This window comes from Hipposideros armiger, unplaced genomic scaffold (assembly GCF_001890085.2).
Source record: "Hipposideros armiger isolate ML-2016 unplaced genomic scaffold, ASM189008v1 scaffold_861, whole genome shotgun sequence".
NCBI lineage: Eukaryota > Metazoa > Chordata > Mammalia > Chiroptera > Hipposideridae > Hipposideros > Hipposideros armiger.
Window position 1 is genome coordinate 76230 of NW_017732211.1, and position 21578 is coordinate 97807.

At 46.1% G+C, this 21578-nt stretch overlaps 1 protein-coding gene across 1 annotated transcript in view; it reads left to right on the forward strand.

The window, feature by feature from the left end:
• The window catches only part of NHSL2 (NHS like 2), a 195328-nt gene that overhangs the window by 68522 nt on the left and 105228 nt on the right, over window positions 1-21578 (forward strand). Inside the window, exon 2 of the mRNA XM_019629572.1 lies at window positions 3871-3939. Coding sequence (XP_019485117.1) covers window positions 3871-3939 — 69 coding nt within the window. The remainder of the gene's footprint in view (window positions 1-3870; window positions 3940-21578) is intronic.

Consider the following 21578-nt stretch of genomic DNA (forward strand, 5'->3'; position numbering starts at 1 on the left):
CCAGGAGCCTAGGCTGCGGCTGCTGCAGAGCAGTTCAGCACATTCCCATCTCCTGCTGGTTTCCGGAGTGGAAAGGGGCAGCCAAGGCTTGCTCCGGGAGTGGGGAGGGGAGTGAGGAAAAGCAGCTGAGTGCTGCCTCTGGTTTGGAAGTTATAAATAAATCCATCTGGAAGTGTTTGGGGCTGTGGGAGCCTGAGGCCGGCCCCTGCAATTCAGGCCATGTGGCACATATTTCCATTCACACCAGACCTCCCCAATCCCAGGAGAGTGTCTGATTGGGCCTGTCTGCTCCAGCCCTGGCCTGAGCTGGGCAGGAACCTCTCAGGCCCCAACTCTGCTTCCAGCGCCTACCCCAACCCTCCTCTCTTCCCAGCCCAACTCCAGCAAGATTGTGTCTGAGAAAGTGCTGCACAAAAGTGCTTTGCAAAGTTTCACGTACAATTCAAGTGTTTGAGTGAATGAATACATTTTCAATTAAGCATTTACGTGGCAGTCTGTTTCCCTTGCTGGGAAGAGGCCCCATGATAATGACGGAAGGTGCGGCATTGTTGACTTAGCCTCCATCTCTCCATCGTCTTTACCACTCCAGCCAAGGCTGGCTGAGGAGCAGAGGCAGTGCCCCAGTCTTGTTCATCGTTCCATCCCCAGCACCAAGGGTGGTGCTCAGGAGGTGTGGTTATATGAAGGGAGGAGCCTACTTACTCATGTAACAAATACTTATGGCACACCCCCGTGTACTGCGCACTCTGCTGCCTGCTGGGAACACAGTAGAGAGCAAGAGACAGAGTCCTGCCCTCTCTGAGCCCTAAGTGCCACTAGGGTCATTGTCACAACGAGAGATGCCTCTGCACTTTTCCAAATACTTGTTGCGGCCACCACTGAGGAACTTGACAGTGAGTGAGTGAAGAAAGGCCATCCTCTAAGCCTATATATAGATTGGTGGCTTAGAACTTGGAAATCATGTTTACCCTAGAAATGTGTAAAATGATCCTTTCGTTACTGAGCTAGGCACCGGATGCCCATAATGTACAGGGCTCTCCCGAGCTGGGCCAGGGCTCAGGCGCACGCACCACCATGGCAGTTTCGAACGTGCTGATGAGATGGTTACTTGGCGATGCTCAGAAAGCAGCCAGAATCTGGTCCCAGGGGCAGGTGACAGGTCAGATCTCAAGATATGGATTTATGATAAATCCACATTGAGGTGGGAGTTAGATTTGAGGCCCATGATCCATTTGGATTGTTGAGGGAGAAGGTATTGGGGACAGGTGGGGAATGATTCCAGGATAAAGGCCAGGGCTCCCGGCAGGGCCTCTTCTGTGCCCCTTCATTTCCATTCCCACTGTCAGCACTCCCGTTCACAGCCTCAGCCTGTCTTCCATTCTTCTGGTCTCTCTACCTTCCAGAATTACCTTCTTAAAACGCGACTTTCACCATGTCCCTTCCCAGTGTTCACCAGGTGCAATCTCCTCAGCTATGCATTCTCGCCCCTGCAGCCCAGCTTCCCGTCAACCTGGCACTCCTGTGGCGAGCTGGCTCCACATTCTCCTTTCAAGGCTCATTGTTGCTCATCTCCTAGGCCTCACCATCCAGCTGCACAGAGCCCCCAACACACACATGCCACCTGCTCCCCAGGGAAGCCCTGTGACCTTCTGTCCATTTGGAAAAATCCATTCACGCTTCAAGACCCAGTTCAAGTCTCCTGTCTTATATAGCTTTTCCTGACCCCTCAGAGGCAAGTGAACGTTTTCCCACCTCTGTACCCCCTCCAGCTCTTCATATGCTCTGTGGGGCTGTCTGTCTCTCCCACTGGAGCAGGAGTTCTCTGAGGGCAGCGCCGTGTCTCTTTTTGCTCTGTAATTCCGTTCCCCAGTCCAGTATGAATGGACAGGCTGGTGCAACAGTGCAAAGAGGAAGTGGAATGGTTTTCCCCCAGCCTGGCCATGGGTTCACTTGAGACACTTTTACCTGGTCTCTCCCCATCAGTACTGTCTTCACATGAGGGCTTGTGAAAGAGCTAGGGAAGACAAGGAAAAAGATGGAGAGCCGAGGCAAGGGACAGGCAAGGGGGACAATGTGGAGATGAGAGCAGAGGCTGAGAGGATGACGGAGGGAGGGGGAGCAAAGGTCTGCCTCCACAGCATACATATGGAAGGGATTCAAATATCCTGGAATGGAAGCAGAACAGATTTGGGATTCTGCAAGTGGAAGCAGCTGCTTAGGCAGGTCAGCTGAATGTACAGTTAATTAATAGGCGTTAGTGCCCTTCAGTGCCAAGCTGTGCATGGAACCGTGCCCTGCTGGGATCAAATGCCAGCTAAGCAGACCGCCCAGTGGCTTTCTTGGAGCCCCATAGTTGCCCCATACCACTGGCCTAGCTCTTGTGAAAGAAACGTGGGCATAAGGAGAAAACCAACATCTCGTGAGTGGCTGGTAACCCAGAAACCACACAGACACCTTTTACACATACGAACTCATTCAATCCTTAAAGCAGCTCTGGGAGGCAGGTATTGTCCCTATTTCACAGATTAGAAAATTGAGGTGTGGGAGGGTTAAGAATCTTACACGAAGGCACACAGCTTGAAAGTCCTGGATCCAGGATTTCAGTGCAGGCCACCCCCTCCCCGGCTGGCAGCAGTTTGCTCCCCGGTCTTGCTGACTTTGGTTGTGAGGCTGATGTCTTTGGATTGATTTCTTTGAACATAAACAAAATACCATCCGTTTTTCCTGGCTGTGGAATGAGCTCTCAGACTCACGTTCTGTGCTCCAGTTTCCAGCTGGGTGCCTTTGCTGGTGGTTCACAAGGATGAGGCAGAAGGCGTTATCTGGAGACTCAACAGTGTGCACCCAAAAATGCCAGGGTGCTTTGGTTCCCAGAAGATACTTCAGGCTGAGGCTTTCTGCCTATGGGGCCAAGTTTCCTATTTTCTCTTCCTCCCAGTGATCTGCCTGTGGTTGATGGTTGCCTGCATTCCCAGGCAGATTAAAAAATCTTTATCGAAACCATGGTACCTTTGAGATGTTGCCCACACTGTTCTGACTGCCCCTGGGACCATCCGTATCTGCTCAGTGGTTCATGGATGTGGTCTGTCTGCTGCCAGCCTTTGAGTGACTGTGAACAGAGGACAGAAGGTATGGACAGGGCAGGCGTGGCGGGGTAGGTTGGCTAGAAAAATCAGTGACATTAGTTTTCTGGAGTCAAGTATAGTCTGGCAACCTTTTGGGCTAGGCCACTGGCCTAGAGTTGTGTGTCCCACACAAGTTGTAGGCCCCTAGGACTATCGTGCCATATGCAGGGCCATCTGAAATCTTGTTGAATAACATTTTCAGCGGTATACAATGCCAAGCCAGGGTTACAAGTCTCTGGTTTTGTTAGTGGACAGGATTCTTCTGTGCCTCCTTCAAAATCTATTTAGAATCTGATCACTTTTCACCACCTCCACTGCTACCTCCCTGTTCCAAGCTGTCATCTTCTCTTGCATGTCACCAGTCTCCTAAAGTGGTGCTGTTAAAATGTAGTGTGAGTATGTCAGTGTTTTGCTCAACAGTCTGCAATTGATCCCCCTTGGCATCACCCCCACAAATCCCTCCATCACCTCCTCCATTGCAGCACACTAGTCTTAAGCTTTCCGGGCACATTCCTGGTTTGTCCTTGTTTTTCCTCCTGCCTGGAATGCTTTTCCGTCCACATTGTATCAGTCAGGGTGCTGGGAGAGAGTGCTTATGGGAACTGGGGAAGGCTTGCCCTGTGGAAAGGGCCACTTGACGAGCTGTGGTCTTAGGTAGAGAGATGCAGCCAACCCGTGATGAACCTGCACAGAGAGAGCTGATGAAAAAAATCTCACTTTCTTTCCCCTTCTGATCTCCTTGCAGGTGCCTCCCATTGGTCAAACCTACCCCGAAGCCAGAGGGCGAGGGAACCTGTTGATGCAGTCCATACAGGTCAGCCTGCCTGGGCACAACGCGGGGTGGAGAAGGGGAAAGAAGATCTGGGGGGCACATGGGGAAATATCCAGAACCACTGGGTAGCTCTGTAGCTAGCTGGCCCCCTCACTTCCGTCAGCTCTGCACTGGAAGATCTGATCCTTCTCAGTGAGGCCTTCTCTGGGCACCACTGCTAAATGTCAACCCCCAGCAGCCAATACCTTATACCCTCCTTCCACGCTGGGTTTTTTTCATAGCAGTTAATACCGCCTAGCATATAATGTATTTATCTGGCCGCTATGAGGGCAGGGACTTTGTTTTATTCACTGCTATTATCAGTGCCTACAATAGTGCCTGGCATATACTAGGTGCTCAGTAAATATAAGGTGAATGAATGAATGAGTACACGCTTAGGGCCCCTCCCCCCCAAGACTTAGTCTGCTCTCAGTCAGACACAGCTGAGCGTAGGTGTCTGATGGTCATTCATGCCTGCCACTCTCAGGCTCCTACACAGAAGCTCAACTGCTGCCATGTTTTCAGGTCACAGGCTGAGGAAGCCTCTGCTGCCCCCAGTATTGAAACTTGACCATTTGTCAACTTGAACCTTATGGAAATTGTTGCTGCATTGATTAGCATGGGCTGAGCTTTGTTGGTTTTTAAGTGCTGAGAAGCAGTGAGTAGATTCACAGTCCTGGGGACATTGGCCCTTCCAGGTGTCACTTCCATACCTCAAAGGTAATGCTAGTGGGCCTGTTTCTAAAGCACGTAGTCTCGGGAGCCACTTCCTTGAAGCTCAGTGGCAGGTGGCCGTTAGCTGGGTCCACTGGCCAGAGTGATGCTAAAATAGGGCTAGGTCAGATCAGGACAAGCAAAAACAGGCTCGAATTCCTACAACAGTGTAGCTGTGTCCAGGACAATGTTTTTACTCTACAAGTAGCATATGAATATATTCTCATTCTGGAAGAAACCAAACAATCCAGCTACAGTCAAAATTCTCTTCGCTTCCCAACTCTACTCCCCAGAGGTAACCACTATCATCAGCACAGAATGCCCTCTTCCAAACCTTGTTCCATATGTACATAATTCAGTTGTGTGCGGGTATTTAAAAATAAATGGTATCACACGGTGTACTCATATACTGATTTCTGACTTGCTTTTTTCACTCAGTAATACATCTTGGAAACCTTGCCATGTTATGTATGACACGTGGCTCTCACTCATTCTTTTTAAATTAAACTTTTTTATTTTGAGATAATTGTAGATTCTCATGCAATTTAAGAAATAACACGGAGAGATCCCATACACCCTTCACCCATTTTTCCTCAATGGCAACCTCTGCAAAACTCCAGTACAATGTCACAAGCATGATAGTGACATCGATACAGTCAAGACCCAGAAGATTTTCATCACCACAAGGGTCCTTCAAATTGCCCTTTCATAGCCACACCCACGTCCCTCCAACCCCACCTTCTCCTTAACCCCTGGCACTCACTAGCCTGTCTCTGTTTCTAAAATTAAGTCGTTTCAATAATGTTATGTACATAAAATCATATAGTATTATTTGTTGTCTTCAGTCAGCATAATTATCTGCAGATTCATCTAGGCTGTTGTGTGTGTCAACAGTCTTTTCCGTTTTATTGCTGAGTAGTTCCACAGACAGTGTAGCCACTCGCTCCTTGAAGGACCTCTGGGTTGTTTCCAGTTTGGGGCTGTTGTAAATAAAGCTGCTATGTATCTATATCAAAATCATGTAACAGGGTTTTATGTAGACAGACATTTTCATTTCTCTGGGATAAACATTCAAGAGTGCAATTGCTGGGTCATATGATAGTTGCAAGTTTAGCTTTTGAAGTCACTTGCCAAGCTGTTTTCCAGAATGGCCATGCCATCTCAGTTCCCACCAGCAGTGTGGGAGGGACCCAGTTTCTCTGCATCCCCACCAGCATTTGGTGTGGTCACTTTTTTTTTGCCATTCTGATAGGTACGTAGTGATATCTTCTTATGGTTTTAACTTGCATGTCCCTATTGGCAAGTGATTGAACACTTTTTCATATGCTTACTTGCCATCCATACATGCTTTCCAGTGAATTGTCTGTTCATGTCATGTTTGGATTGACCTCAGACTCCTGGTCTCTAGAACCATGAGAGAATAAATTTCTGTTGTTTTAAGCTACCAAGTTGATGGAAATTTGTTCTGGCAGTCTCAGGAAACTAATAAAATCTGTTTCATAACTTATAAAAAAATCTGTTTAAAATGCATCACAAACTAATCTTATTGTTGTAATCATTTGGCAATATCTATGTGTATCAAATCATCTCATTGTATGCCTTACACTTATACACTATATGTCAATTATATCTCAATAAAGCTAGAAAAATGCATAGCAAACTTCCTGCCTCTGATGGCAGCAACCCTTGACTTCTTTATTTTGTGGCCACATCACTTCCATATCTGCCTCCGTCTTCACATCACTTTCTCCTCTGTGTGTGTCTTCTCTGTGTGTCTATCTCCTAAAGGTATGTGTCATTGCATTTAGTGCCTACTTGGATAATCCAGAATAATCTCCTCCTCTCAAGATCCTTGACTTAATTACATCTGCAAATCCCGTTTTCTAATTAAGGTCACATTCACTGGTTCTGGGGATAAGGACATGGATGCATCTTTTGGGGGACCACTATTCAACCCACTGCACATGTCAAGGTCCACTTTTTGCCTATGTCCCCTAGTTTCAGCACCATTTGAAAAGGCCACTGTCTTCCACTGAATTGCTTTTGCACCTTTACTGAAAATTATTGGGTTGTTGGAAAAGTCATGACGCATTTTTGCAACGAAAAACATAGAAAAAATACGTCATGACTTTTCTGACAACCCAATAGTTGGGCATTATTTGTGTGGGTCTATTTTTGGGTTCTTTGTTCCATTGATCGATGTGTTTATCCCTCCAGCATGACCATGCAGTCTTGATTACTGTAGCTGCATAATAAGTTTTGAAATTGGGTAGAGTGATCCCACTCCCACTTTATTCTTCTTTTTTTTTTATTAGTTTCAGATGTACAAAACAATGTAATAGTTAGACATTTACACCCCTCACAAAGTGTATATAGCTCACATCGTATATAGCTGTTACAATTCTATTGACTCTATTCCCTATGCTGTACTCCATATCCCATGACCATATGTGAGTGTGTGTGTGTGTGTGTGTGTGTATGTATCTGTATATAAAACTATAGTTGACATTCAGTATTATTCAGCTTCAGCTTCAGGTGTACAGTGCAATGGTCAGGTATCTATACCGTCCAAGAAGTGGTCTCCCTAATAAGACAAGTGCCCATCTGACCACCTACAAAATATTGGGTTGTCGGAAGAGTCATGACGTATTTTTTCTATGTTTTTCATTGCAAAAATGCATTATGACTTTTTCGACAACGCAATATTTACAACATTATTGATTATATTTCCCAAACTGTCTTTCGTATCCCCGTGGCAATATTGTGGTTACCATTATTCTTCTTTTTAAAAATTGTTTTGGATATTTTAGTTTCTCTGCTTTTCCATATAAATTTTAGAATACGTTTGTCCATGTCTAAAATATCCTCCTGGAATTTTGATAGGAATTGCACTAAACCTGTATATAAATTTATGGAGAATTCACATCTTCACTATGTTGAGTCTTCTAATCTATGAGCACGGTATATTTCTCAATTTATTTAAGTCTTTGAATTATTTTATCAGCATCTTGTAGTTTTGAACATACAAGTCTTATACATGTCTTGTTACATTTACACTTAAGTAGTTCATTTTGAACAACTGTAAATGGTATTGCATTTTTAATTTTGGCGTCCATTTGTTCATTGCTAATATATAGAAATACAATTTATTTGTGTATGCTTATCTTGTATCCTGCAACCTTGCTGAACTTACTTACAGTTCTAGGAATTGTTTTGTAGTTCCTTGGGGTTTTGTACATACGCCATCATGTCATCTCCAAATAGGGACAGGTTTATTACTTCCTTTTCAATTTTAAGCCTTTCATTTCTTTTTCTTGCCTGATCTTACCAGCTAGAACTTCCAGCATTATGTTGAATTAGAGTAGTGAGTGCAGACATCCTTGCTGTGTTCCCAATCTGAGAAGGAAAGCATTCAGTCTCACACCATTAAGATTAGTGTTAGCTGTAAGTTTTTTGTATATGCTCTTGTTTTTAAAAATGCTATTGGGGAATTAGGGGAGGGGAACAGCGTTGGGGAATCAGGGAAGGGGAACAGACAAGTTGCTATCCTTTGGTTCTTCAGTCTAGTTCTAGAGGACGTCGCTTCACTGGCTCATGTTGGTATTATCATTATGCTCTTCCTGGGTGAGGCAGTCACTCGCCGGCCATTGGATGCCTCTCATGGCCGCTCATGGCAGCTCATGAAAGCTCACGCCAGCTGCTGGCCAGCCCCACTACAGCCGACGCCGTCGCTGGCATCTCACGGCAGCCCAACTCCAGGTGGAGCTGTTGTTCACCATCTTAGCTGTAGAGGGCGCAGCATCACTGGCCCTCATGTGGGATCTGAACTGGGGCCCTGGGGCCCTGCTGCTCAGTGCTGGCATCCCAAGCCAACTCCTAACCAACGCGCCACTCTGCCGGCCCATGTATATGCTCTTTTTCAAGTTAAGGAGATTCCTTTCTTTTCCTTAGTTCTGAGAGGAATTTTTTTTTGTAGGGGTTGTTTTTGTTAAGTGCTTTTTCTGCATTGATTGACATGATCATGGGATTATTTTTTAGTCTGTTAATATGGTGGCTTGCCTTGATTTATTTTCAGATATTAAAACTGTCTTGCATCCCTGGAATAGACCCCACTTGATAATGGTGTATAATTCTTACATATTACTGAATTCTATTTGCTAATGTCATATTGAGGAGTTTTGCTTCCATATTTATAAGAGATATTGGTCTGTAGTTTTCTTTTATTGTGTCTGACTGTCATCTGGTTTTTGCATCAACAGAATACTAGCTTCATAAAATAAATTGGAAAATATTTTCTCCTCTTCTATTTTCTGGAAGAGATTGTGTAGAATTAGTGTTAAATCTTTAAACATTTGGTGGTAACCATGGGACCTGGAGATTGCTTTTTTGGGAGTTTTGAATTGAATTCAATTCGATTTTCTTAATAGTTGTAGGGCTATTCAAATAATCTATTTCCTATTGAGTGTTTTGGGAGTTTGTGTTTGTCAAGCAATTGGTTAGTTTCACCAAAATTCTCAAAGTGTGTAGAGTTGTTCTTAGGCTTCCCTTCTAATCCTTTTGATGTCTGAAGGGTCTGCAGTGCTATACTTGTTTTGTTCCTGATATTAGTAATTTGTGTTTTTTTTCTTTGTAAGTCTAACTAGAGTTTGACAATTTAATTGATCTTTTCAAAGAACCAGCTCTTTGTTTCATTGATTTTCTCTAATTGTTTTCCTGTTTTCCATGTTATATATTTCTGTTCTTATTTTAATTTCCCTTCTCTGTTTGCTTTGGCTTTATTTTATTTATTATTTATTTTATTTTAGCTTTATTATTCTTTTTCTAGGTTCTTTTCTTTTTTCTTTTTAGCTGAGTCATCCTGCTGCCTGTTGGCAGCTCAGTGGCTGCTCAGCTTGGGCCAGGAATTGAACTGCTGTTGCTAAGAGCTCGCACTCTTGAGCGAGCTCTTAACCAACTGAGCCGCTCGGCTGGCCCTCTTTTTCTAGTTTCTTAAGGTAGGAACTTAAATTACTGATTGGATACCTTTTTTCCAGTATAAGCATTTTGTGCTATAAATTTCCCTTTAAAATTGCTTCCCACAAATTTGTTTGCTTCAGTTACATCCCACAAATTTTGCTATGTTGTATTTTCATTTTCATGCAGTTCAATGTGTTTTTAAAATTTCTCTTGAGGTTTCATCTGTGACCCATGGATGTTTTAGAAGTGTGCTGTTTAGATTTTAAGTGTGTAGATATTTTCCTCTTATCGTTCTACTATTATTGACTTCTAGTTTGATTTCACTGTGGTCACAGATTTAGTCAATTTTCTGTCAGTTGTTTTTAATTTGTTGAGGTTTGTTTTATGGCGCAGGATATGGCCTATCTTGGTCAATGTTCCATGAGTACCTGAAAAGAACGCGTATTCTTCTGTTGTTGGATGGAGTGTTCTATAAATGTCAAATTTGACCCTCTTGGTTGAGAGTGTTGTTGAGTTCTTCTATATCCTTGCTGATTTTCTGTCTAGTATTTCTATCCCAGTTCCCCACTCAGCCTTCTGTGACACTGCCCCAGTAGGGGGTTTGGGACACCTTGTTACAGTTTAGCAAGGGTGGAAATCTACACTTCCTTTGTAGGTAGGGTTGGGGATGAGGACACATTTTTTTTTCTTGTGGTATTTGGCTGGAATAGAGCAGTTATTGTCTAAAATTTTCTGTCTTACCTCCTTTTCAGGTCCTTGGGATAGAGAGATGGGCTGTTTTTGTTTTTTGTCTTGCTCCTGTTGGTATGTCCAGGTTGAAAGCTTTTTGAGCTTTGACTTTGGGATATATGAGGCAAAATAGAAATCCAGGGAACTTACCACCATGTCATCCCTTGAGTCCTGAGGTCTCTTGCTGGTATACCTCTTTTCTCTACCTTTCAGAATCTTTTTGTGTTTGTTTTATTTATAGTGTTCAGTGGTTTTAATTGTTCTTATTGTTTAGTTTTACTGAATGGGAGGAATAGGGAAAGTATATCTACTCCATCTCCCTAGAAGCAGAAATCCTAATTATTCCTTTAAATATTACATAATTATGCAGAGTCTAGCTTTTATGAGCGTTTATTTAACTATTTACCTGTTTGATGAACACAGGTTGTTTCTAAAATTTGATGGCTGACATTTCAGTAAACATCTATTCAATAAACATTTGTACATGTGCAAGAGTTTCTTTAGGATAGATGCTAAGAAGTGGAGTTAACAGGTACTAGGGAACGTGTATTTTACATACTAGCAGATGTTGCCCAATTCTTACCCGGAATGGCTGTACTCCACCCAGCAGTGTATGAGAGTAACAGTGTTGCTCACCTCCATGCTAATACTTGATGTCATCAAACTTAATTGCCAATGTGATGGGTGAAAGATGGTATCTGATGGTTGTTTTCGTTTGCCTGTCTTTTATTTCTAGAGATTGAGCATTTTTTCAAATGTCTATTGGACATTTGTAACTCTTCTTCTGAATTGACCGACCATATATTTTGCCATATTTCTTTTGAGTTTTTCCCTTTTTTATTGATCTACACAAATTAGATGTATATATATATATAAATTTTTATCTAATATATATTGAAAATAATGTATTTCTTCCAGTTTATCGTTTGTTTTTTAACGTTATTAATGGTGTCTTTTGTCTAAGAAATTTTTTTGATGTAGATTCAAATTTATCAACCATTCCTTCATGGCTTTTGTGTTGCATAAAAAGGATTTCTCTACACCAAAGTCACAAATATACACACCTGCATATTTCTCATTGCGGTTATAGGTATGTTTTATTTTTTATATTTAGTTGTTTGATCTATCTGGAGTATGTGTGTGTGTGTGTATGAGCACGCATGTGTGTAGTATAAAGTAGGGATCTAATTTAGTTTTTTCCAAATGCAAAGCTAGTTGTTTTAACACTCTTTATTGAATAGCCCATCTTTTCACCACTGCCTTGTAAATGATGCAAATTATTTATTTAATATCTTTACATGAGCTGGTTTGGGGGTTCTCTGTTCTCTTTCATTCATTTACTTGTCTGTTTCTGTGCAAATACCATATCCTATTAATTATTATATATTTGATACCTTGTATAATAAATCATCCTTTATTGTCATTTTCCCCAAAACATTGTTTTAGCTTATCTTGTATACTCTTTCATATGGATGTTCAAATGGGTTTGTCAGATTCTGTGAAAAATTCCTATGGAGATTTGATTGGGACAGCAATGAGTTTATACATTAATTTAGGGAGAATTAACATCTCTCCTTTTTCCACACAATTTTTCCTCCTCCACGAAGAACACTGTGGCCACCATGAGAAATGTTTAGGGGCTAAAGAAACCACACAAGCCCTGTCTCCGTGCGTGCGCATGCACACACATTTGTTTCTGTGTATTTGTGAAAGCCTGTTTTTCAGCCTCTAGGTAAATATTTATTAGAAACATGGGCTCTGAGCACTAGGTCTGTTGTTCAGTGGTGCTTCCAAAGTGGGGGCAAGTCTTTTTCCTGATCTGAAAGAAACAACAACACAACAAAACCCCCAAACTCTGACTTGATAACTTACCTTGCTGGACTTCAACACGAGAAATTATGAGTGCCCACCTATTCCATGCTGGTGTCTATGGGGTGGGGTCCTGAGGAACTATGAGGCCGCCATTCCCAGCAGGGTGCTATCATTCATGGTGTCCATCTATCTATGGCATGTAGGGGAAGACAGGCTGGGTTGGTAGCTGGGCCTATTGGGCCTGATGTGTGGGTTTGGAGGTGGATCTGCCTACCTTTGGGTCCACTGCTGACTAATACTCCCCAGTTCTGTGGAGTTTCTGTCTTTGTGGGGGTGCCGATGCCTGGATAATTTACCCTTGTATAGAAATGGCCCATTCTATCACAATAGAGTCATGCTGCCTGACCAGTGGTGTGTTTATCCATTGTTACTAGCTGGCAGCGGGTACTAACAGCCGGTTGTGCAGGTCTTGATGCATGGCCCGGGGGTGGCAGGCTGCCTTGGGGCTGCCAGAACAGCTCAACCCACCCACTCTAGTGCTCAGGTAACTGGGCCCAGAGGGATATTCAGTAACATTTAGCTGCCTTGGAGGTCAGCTGGAGCCCTCCACACTTTTCTCAGGGAGGAAGTGAGAACTGCTTTAGGTGCCCAGAGCTATGTTTCATCCTGCCAACAGGACGGACACTGTCCCTAGACATCTGTATTCTCCCCACACAGAGTCATGGTCTCCAAGGCAGGAATGGGGCCTGAGCCACCAGCACCATCTATGGATCTTAGCGTGTAACAAGGCTGACAAAGCGTCACTCTAATGAAGAAGGTACACAGGGGCCGGCCGAGTGGCGCGTTGGTTAGGAGTTGGCTTGGGAGCACGAGCTCTGAGCAGCAGGGCCCCGGTTCGGATCCCACATGAGGGCCAGTGACCCTGTGCCCTCTACAGTTAAGATGCTGAACAACAGCTCCACCTGGAGCTGGGCTGCCGTGAGTCACCAGTGAGCGGCTGTCCAATGGCCAGCGAGCGACTGCCTCACCCGCGAAGAGCGCAATGATAATACCAACATGGGCCAGTGAACCGACGTCCTCCACAACTAGACTGAAGAACAAAATGACAGCAACTTGTCTGTTCCCCTTCCCTGATTTCCCAATAAAATCTTAAAAAAAAAGAAGGTACATAGTGCTATGCGGATTTTAGTTACCCCACTTTTAAAAATCCAATCTGTCATTAAGTTTTTTCCCGCCCCAGCGTCTCTTGTACCTTTTCTCCCCCCCTTTCCCATGACTTTGGTGCCTCTTCCTTACTCACAGCTCTGATCATGGCCTCGGCTCCATGTTAAAGTATCTTTACAGAATCAAGTCAAACACCCATCTGATTTTCTCCTTAAATGCCATTTATAGCTTTTGTTTTATTTCCAAAGTGGTAAATGTCCTCTGTGATGTGGCCCAACCTTCCCTTGGGGTGTGTGTGCGTGCACACCCACTACAGTTCGGAGAACAATGCAGCTAGATGCTGTGGAAGGCCCACCTTGAACTTCGGGGTCAGCTATAACTGGTCAATCTAGTCCCTCCTCTGCTTCTTAGCATCTTGACCCTGGCCCTCGCTTCACCTTTCTCTCATCCCCTGTTTCCCACTGTTAAGGCCATGTCACAAAATGACCCCTACTCGAGGTTAGTGGTAAAGACTCAATGACAGTAGAGGTGAACCGGGCAGTGCCTGAAGCTTCCACGAAGTGGGGGTTTGGCTCCCTGACTACAGGGCTGGCGGGGCAGTGCTGTTGCGGCTGCTGCCAGTTGGGGGGCCACCTGGGGACTGCTTTTTGCGCGCAGAGCAGTTCCGCCGTCTTGGTGCGTCACCCGGCGAGGCTGTGGGGGCGGCTGGTGCGGGCGCAGCCGCGGGATGAGTCACGGTCCCTCAGCGCCTCCGGAACAGGCCCCGCCCGAGCGCCTGTCCCGCGCCCGGCAGAGGGCGCTGCAGTGCAACTGCTCCAGCTGCCAAAGGCGGTGCTGCCTCTGGCTGAGAGGGAAAAGATCCGGGGTCCAGGGCTGGGGCGGGTGGGGAATGTTACTGCAGTTCCGTGGTGGCTTTGTTTTTAACACAGAAATGATCTGCACCTCCAAATGAGCAGTCCCCGTGCAGAGCGATGGGTCGACAGGGCTCTCGTGGAGAGTGCCTCTTGCTCGTTCCAAGCTTTCGAGCAGGGATGTGGGAAGTTGGAGACTTCCCAACTCCCCCCAGAGTGTCCCTGATAAGGTGGGTGGCCTCTTTCCAAGGTAGATCTGCCTAGGGACCCAGCCCTTGATCGTCTCCCCTCTGACCTTCCCAGCCAAGGTGATGCAGGTAACAGAGATTTGGGCTGACTGCAGGAGGAAGCGTTTGGTCATTAAGGGACTAGGGTTTCAGTGCCAGCTCCCTCTCAAGGTTGCTGTGTAACCTTGGCCATTTCATTATTCATTCATTAACAAAACATGCGCTGTCTCCACAAGGCACTGACAGTAAGGGAAAGGGAGGAGGCCAAAACTGTGAACAGGCACTTACCCCAACATTCAAACAGCTTATGCCTCACACAGGACCCCACATATAGGTGATCCTGATCTGTAAATATCTGCTGAATGAATAAATGCTGTGATTTAATCACTGCACTCCAGAGAAGGGATTTTTGGTCACTGATGTGTCCCAGGTACCTAAAACAGTGCCTGGCACACGGTATGTGCTCAGCAATTTGCCAAATGAATGATAGAGGAATGCATTGAGTATTTCATGAGCATAGAGAGCACCTAACCCACAAGAGCACTGAGATTTGATCCAAGTGTCGAGGAAAAGAGGGTATTAGCTAGGCATACAAGGCTGGGATGGGGGTGGGTGGGTGATGCAGGTGTCCTCACCTCTCTGTGCTTCAATCCCCTCCTATAAGAAGAAGAGGACAGGGGTGGCCCTTTAATCACTTAGATTCTACTTCTAAGAGTCTTCGGCTCTAGAAATGAATCCCATCACCCAGGTTAGGGCCTGACCAGTGTGGGACAACTTTGCGGTGCAAGAGATTCAGGTTCTGACTTTTGACTCAGCCTGTCTTCAGAATAAAAGCTTGGTGACTTAAGTACGTTTTCCCACCCCCTTGCTCTCTTTAACCTTGGAAATCTCCCTTGAATCCCCATATAATAAATCACACACCACAAAAGTCAGCACATGTTTGTATATTGCAATGATTTTTCTTTGTATTAATTTGGTTTTTGAAATAAAGCCTTTGTTAATTACAGATTGTTACACTAACGCAGGTTAATTGGGGGCAAAACAGCAAAGTACAAAGAAGAAAATAAAAACCACCCGTACTTTCACTACCTGATGGAGTTCGTTAAAAAAGACACGCACGTGAACTCACATAACCACATTGTCACAGATGGCTGTTGCACGAGTCTTAAATTCCCAAAGAAAGCGTGAGCTAGGGGTGTTTCTCTCTTACCCTCCATTAGTTGTGTCTCTGATGGGAAGAGATGTTGGCTAGGACCCCAAAATTCTGGTTCTTGAGCCAACTGCAGGCTATCATGCCAAGTCCTCAGAAAACATACTACTCAGAGGACTTTTCATTCCGAGACAGGGTTCTGGACCCAAACCTCTATGTGGCCTCCTCACCTTGCCTGGAGTTGGGCTAGAGTTAGGCTAGATTACTTGAGGGCCACCAGGTCTCCTTGGGGCAAGACCAGAGACAGTGCTGAGCAGCTTTTGGGGGGCACGGGAAAGGGCTGCTTGGGAACTTGCTTCCTACCTGCCTGAAGGGAGCCTCCGCAAACAAACCCATAGCCCTAGCTTATTAAGTTTCTCTGGTCCCTCCTACTAAGAGCTCCATCCCCAGCACACTGAGCACTTTTTGTGTCCCAGTGCCATGTTATTCAATGTGTGGTCCATGGATCAGCGCCGTGGATCTCTAGATGATGCTTTATATATTAAAGTAGATGAGGCAAAGTGTAGATTCAGTTTCAGAAAGGCTGGGATGGAACCTGATAGTCTTCATTTTCTAACAAGCTCCCAATTAATAGTGATGGTGCTGGTCCATGGACCACACTTGGAGCAGCAAAGATCTAGAAGCCTCTTTTGCCCTCCCTTTTCCCCCCTGACTGAAGGTGAAAGGGCAGGAGAGGCCTTGAGTGTTCCCTAGAAGTTTGAATGTGTAGACACACACACACACGCACACACATTCACACAGTTAAGGGCTATGTCTTTGGTGTCGAATAAATGTTCAGTGAATGAATACATGAAGTTGAGGGGTGAGGAGACTTAAGGCTACACTCCCATCCCTCCAGTGACATTCCCATTTCAGTGGCGATGTCATCAGCTTCTTTGTCACCACACAGAATTGGTTCCTTAGCCATTTTGCCCTGGCTCTGTCTTTCCTTTCTCACTGCTTCTCTTCTCATTCTGATACCTCTCATCTGTCGCCTGCCTACCTGTCTCTGGCCTCTTTCCCCTCCAGTTTATTAATAAGACTCTGCAGCTACACTCCAGGCATTGAAGAAACACTTCCAGACTCTTTCTTCTCCACTCTGAACCTGCTTTTAGTACCTTGGTGTCTCTGGATCCTGGAAACCATATCTGGTTTTCCAACTGCCTGCGGTCCTCTTATAGCCTGATGCTTAGCTTGATGGCCCCTTTGATGTTAGACCTGTTTCTAGGACCTGACCTGCTATGCCCTTGCACCCACCTACTTTTGCATTCCAGTCTGGTTACAGTGCCTCAGGCCCCTGCTTGGCCTGCAGGGAAAGTCAAACATGGCGGCCTGGTTCTCTAGTCACATATTCTTATTACTTTATATATCTTGTCTTCCTAAATAAACTCTAAACTCCTGGAGGGCAGGATTCTCTGTGTCTTATGGCTGTGTCTTTATCCCTTGCAACACTAGCACCTTCATTCATTCATTTATTTCTCAAAGACTGAATGTTCATTCTATGCCACCAGGCCTGATACAAGTGTTAGGGCAGCAGAGGGGAGGCAGATGTGGTCTAGTATACTCAAGGAGATTCAAGGTAACAGAGAAGTTCAATAATAAGATTGGCAAACTTATTTTGGCCCCGTGCCAGTGGAAATATTTGTGAAAATGGCTGGTGAACAGGCAGGGCCTGCCCGTGCCGAGAACAGATAAGGAATTCTGGCTGGCGGATACCGGAGGCCTACCTTAGGGGCCCTGGGGAGAAGTGGGAGAATGAGATGGAGTATTGTCTGCTTTGTTTTCAAAATGTGTGCATAGAAGGGGAAATAGCAATTATGGTCTTGACAAAAACAATATTTCCAGTTGTTACCTGAAACAATAGGATTTGAGGGTATAATTCTAAGAAGTGGGTGATGTAATGGGAATAGCACTGAACTAAATTTCTTTCTAGAACTCAGATTCCACGACCCTTTGACCTGGGTTTCAGCGCCAGCTCTCCCTCTTGCTCACTCTCAGACCTTGGCACAGCCTCAGTTTCTTCCTCTCTGACATGGCAGGATGTGGAGCTGTGTGGTGTATGCGAGCTTGGGCCCATGAACTGGAAGCTTCCTCTGGGCTCTTTACATTCTTGGCAGTGTGGCAGGAAATGAAGTCCGGAGTAGGAAGGCTCAAGGAGCAGAGAAGACTGGATTCGGGAGGTGGCTGAGGAGTGCAGAGGGGCTGATGCATCGGTGGCATATTTAGGAGGAAATGGAACTGACATCTGGGCGGCGGGCAGGGCAGGACAGCAGGTGAGTCATGAGTGGGGCTGTAGAGAGATGCCTTGGGGACTTTCCTGAGAGGTGAAGCCCGATGGGGGCCAGTCCCTGAAAAGGAGTATGTTTCTTGGCCTCAGAAGGCCTGGCTTTGGCAGTGTTTTCAAGGAGACATTTAAAGATCCCAGGTCCCCAAAGTCTAGAAATATCATGGCATTATGCATGGCATTGCGTCATCTTCACATAGGAGAGGAACTTAGCTGTAGATAGGGCGTTGCACTGGGGTTTGAATAAAGGGACTCTGCACCCTGATTTATAGAAGCCCATTTGCAGATAACAGTAAGAGCAAACTGTAAAGAGCCTCTGCTAGGTCCTAGCCTGGATCTAAGCACTTTACATGTGCGCACAAACTCAATGCATCCTCAAAGCAAGCCCCATTTTACAGATGAGGAGACAGGCACAGAGAGGCTAAGTAGGTTGACCCAGATCACACAGCTAATGAGTGGGGGAGCAGGACACCTGTCTCCAGAGAAATAAACCACAGTGCCATTAGCAGTGTCTGTGACTGTCACCAGTAGAATTACAGCTTTTCATATCACATTATAGTTGTTGCAGGTATGTCAAAAAATCATTTACGCTCATCACTACCTCAGAGTTATGGTAGTCATTAGACCCACTGCTAGGTCTTATTATATTGAATGTGTTCATCAACAAGCACGTATAACTAGATTGTAAATTGTGTGTCAGTATACAGTAATCAGTTTCCTTTGTAATCTTGGATAATTTATTTAATGCATTTAAAAGCACTTTTTCCTAAGAAAATGTCCATAGGCAGCACTAGACTGCCAAAGGTGGGTGGGGTCCACATCATGCTCTAGGAGGCTTGTCTGATAGAGGGCACATGCGGACTTAGGAAGCTCTGTGCCAGCTGCATCGCCCATGTGCTCCCGCTGCAGCCCCATGGCTCTGGGAGTGTGGTATGATTGTCCCAGTTGACTCATGAGGACACCAGGGCTAGTGACGAGGGGAGCCTCATCTACAGTAACTGTCAAGTAAGTGAGCAAGCTGGGATGTTCTTCCAGGTGTGTGTCTTTGTTTGTTAGAAGATGAGTGCCAGCCCTCAAGCAGTTCCCTCAAATACAAATGACCCTCGTAGGACAAAGGACACCTGAATGCACACTAGGTGTCACCACTTTTTCAGCCCTAGCACATGTCCAGATCTGGGGTACGGAACCAGGGTCCTTCCCGGGAGGCTTGGTGGCTGGCAGCCAGGGGGTTGTGGGGTAATGCCTGACAGCCGCAGCCTGATTTCAAATGTCAGCTCTGTCCTGGTACACTGCTGCCCCCATTGCGTAAGCTTTTGAGGCCTCAGTTTCCTCAACTGTAAAATGAGCATAATGATAGCTCTCAGCGTGGCTGTGATGATTAGGTGAGGTAACACACCTCACCTGAGAGAGAGATACATGGAGAGAGCCCAAGGCTTCTGGAAGAACACTGGGAGATGCGGAGCCTTCGTCCCTCCCCATATCTGTTACCTGGTCACACTTGCTCTGATTCCCTGATGTGCTAAGCAGTGGGAACGTCCCAACTCTGATCCAGGTGAATATCTGGTGGTCAGGGCAGGACAGCACACTGGGGGTCAGACACCAGGTCCCCAAGACCACCGCCTTCTGCTGTGACAGGAGAATGCAGCAATGGGGGCTCGGCAGGGCTGCAATGATGACCTTTTCATGTATCAAGAAAGGAAACTTGCTGACGGTTACACAGGGCGTGATGTTAGAGGCAGGACTCCTGCTCCAGTGCTCCTTTTTCCACACCCACCTTCAGACTTCAGCTTTGGCCCCTAATCTGCCGGTCCCAGGAAACTGACCCACTTTCCACCATGGCCCTGTAGCTCTAACAGGATCTGTCAAGTCACACAGCAGACGTCTGGAGCTGGCTGCTTTGCCGGCATCTCAAACAAACCTCCAGCTCTGAGTCTGGATGAAGAGTGGAGGGGTGGTGCACTTGGGGTCCTGCGCTTGTGTTGCCTTCTCCCCACCTTTTGTTTTGGGACATTTAAGCCAGGTGAGATTTCCCCACCCCCACCCCCACCCCAAAGTGGAGACTATGTCTTTAAGAAAGGACGAGTCAGAGCTACAGGGATCAGTTTCAGGCAGCCCTCAGAAGGCAAATCTGGATTGAGTTTAGGAAGAAAAAAGAAGGGGTTAGCTTTGGTCCTGCCTCCTTTCCTTTCTCTCCTTTTCTCGTCCCTCCTCCAGCCTTAGTCTGGAAATTCAGTTAACTTGGCCAGGAGGTTACGGAGCCCAGGGCTTTCCCCAGCAGCCTGTCCTCTCACCTTGTCCCTCCTCCAGCTCCCGAGCACACCATCTAGAGGACTGCTGGGCAAGTTGCTGGAATGATTAGGTACGTGGTCTGGACGTTTTAACCTTTGGCCTGTCAGTGAGATCTGGGGAGTGTCCAATGTGGATCTGGTGGGAGGTGGGAGGAGCACCCCCAGGGCCTTTAAGAACGTTCATAACGGAGGCAGGAGGATGGGTGGGCTTTGGCCACATTCATCTCGGTGACTCCACCAGGGGCTCTATATTCAGGAGTCTGAGTGCTCAGAGAGAGGCCTGGTCCATGCAGCCAGCCCCCCTCCTTGTGAGTTGCCTACCCAAGCCCTGATGGGTGGGAGTGTGGAGTGTGGACTTCGCTGCTGCTACTGGAAGAACTGATGCCAGAGAGGTTGCTAGCAACCCCATGAGGAAGGCAGACAGGAACAGGTCCAGCCCCAGACATCTGTCTGCCTGTCCATGACACCCAGGTGGCATGTAACCTCTCAGATGAGGCGAATGGGGTTCGGGCTGCTCAAGTTGCATGTGCAGTGGGCCAAGAGCCACGCAAGGGCCTCTCGGGCTTGTTTTAACTTTGTGGGATGACTAAAAACAAGGCTGTTAGTTTTTAAGAACTTCAGTTTATACTTCAGAGGAAAGGACTTAATGCTACTTAGCTGGAAGGGAGAAGCACAGAGGTAGAGAAGGCAAACTGGGCTGATGACAGAGATTTCTGTGAGCCCAGGAATGTTTTCCCCATATATTTTGGGATTCATCCGTGCATTTGTTTATGTATTTATTCAACAAACTTCTGTTAAATGCCTGTTGGCACCCGCTGCAAGCCAGTATGTCAGCTGAGCCCCCCACCTGACCTCCTTCTCCACGTCTCTATTCCTCTCTTCTCTCACCCACATCCTGGCCTGTTTGACAGGGGACGAGGCGCCAGCTTCTAGTGTACTCAGGTGACCTGATGAGGGCAAGATAAGTGCTGACGTTGTTGGCACTACAGTGGGGACGTCTCACCTGACAGCCGTCCCTCTTGAAAGAGACTTGGGCCTGGGCCCCAAATATGCCCTCAACCCCTGGGAAGGACTTTGGAGGTCAGGAACCAGCAGGGACACAGAAGTTCAGCCTCCCTCCTCCCAGACAGAAGGAGCGGTCGGGCCTTCTTTGGACATTAGGGGTAGAGCTGGGCCCCTGACTGGGCCTTCAGCCTCTTATGTGGGCCAAGCATTGGTTTGATTTGCCAAGAGCATGTGAGGACGTTGTTCTTTGTGACTTAAGCAAGTTGTCATAATCTGGGCAAGAGGCGTGCTGGGATCTCAGCCACCTAGGCTGTTAAGGAAGGGGTGAAGTTGGGAATATTGGTTCTTGGGTGGTCTTTTGGGTGTGGAAGACTTCGGCATGTCACAGAGTAGCTTGAGTGTGTGTATGTGTGTGCATGCGCA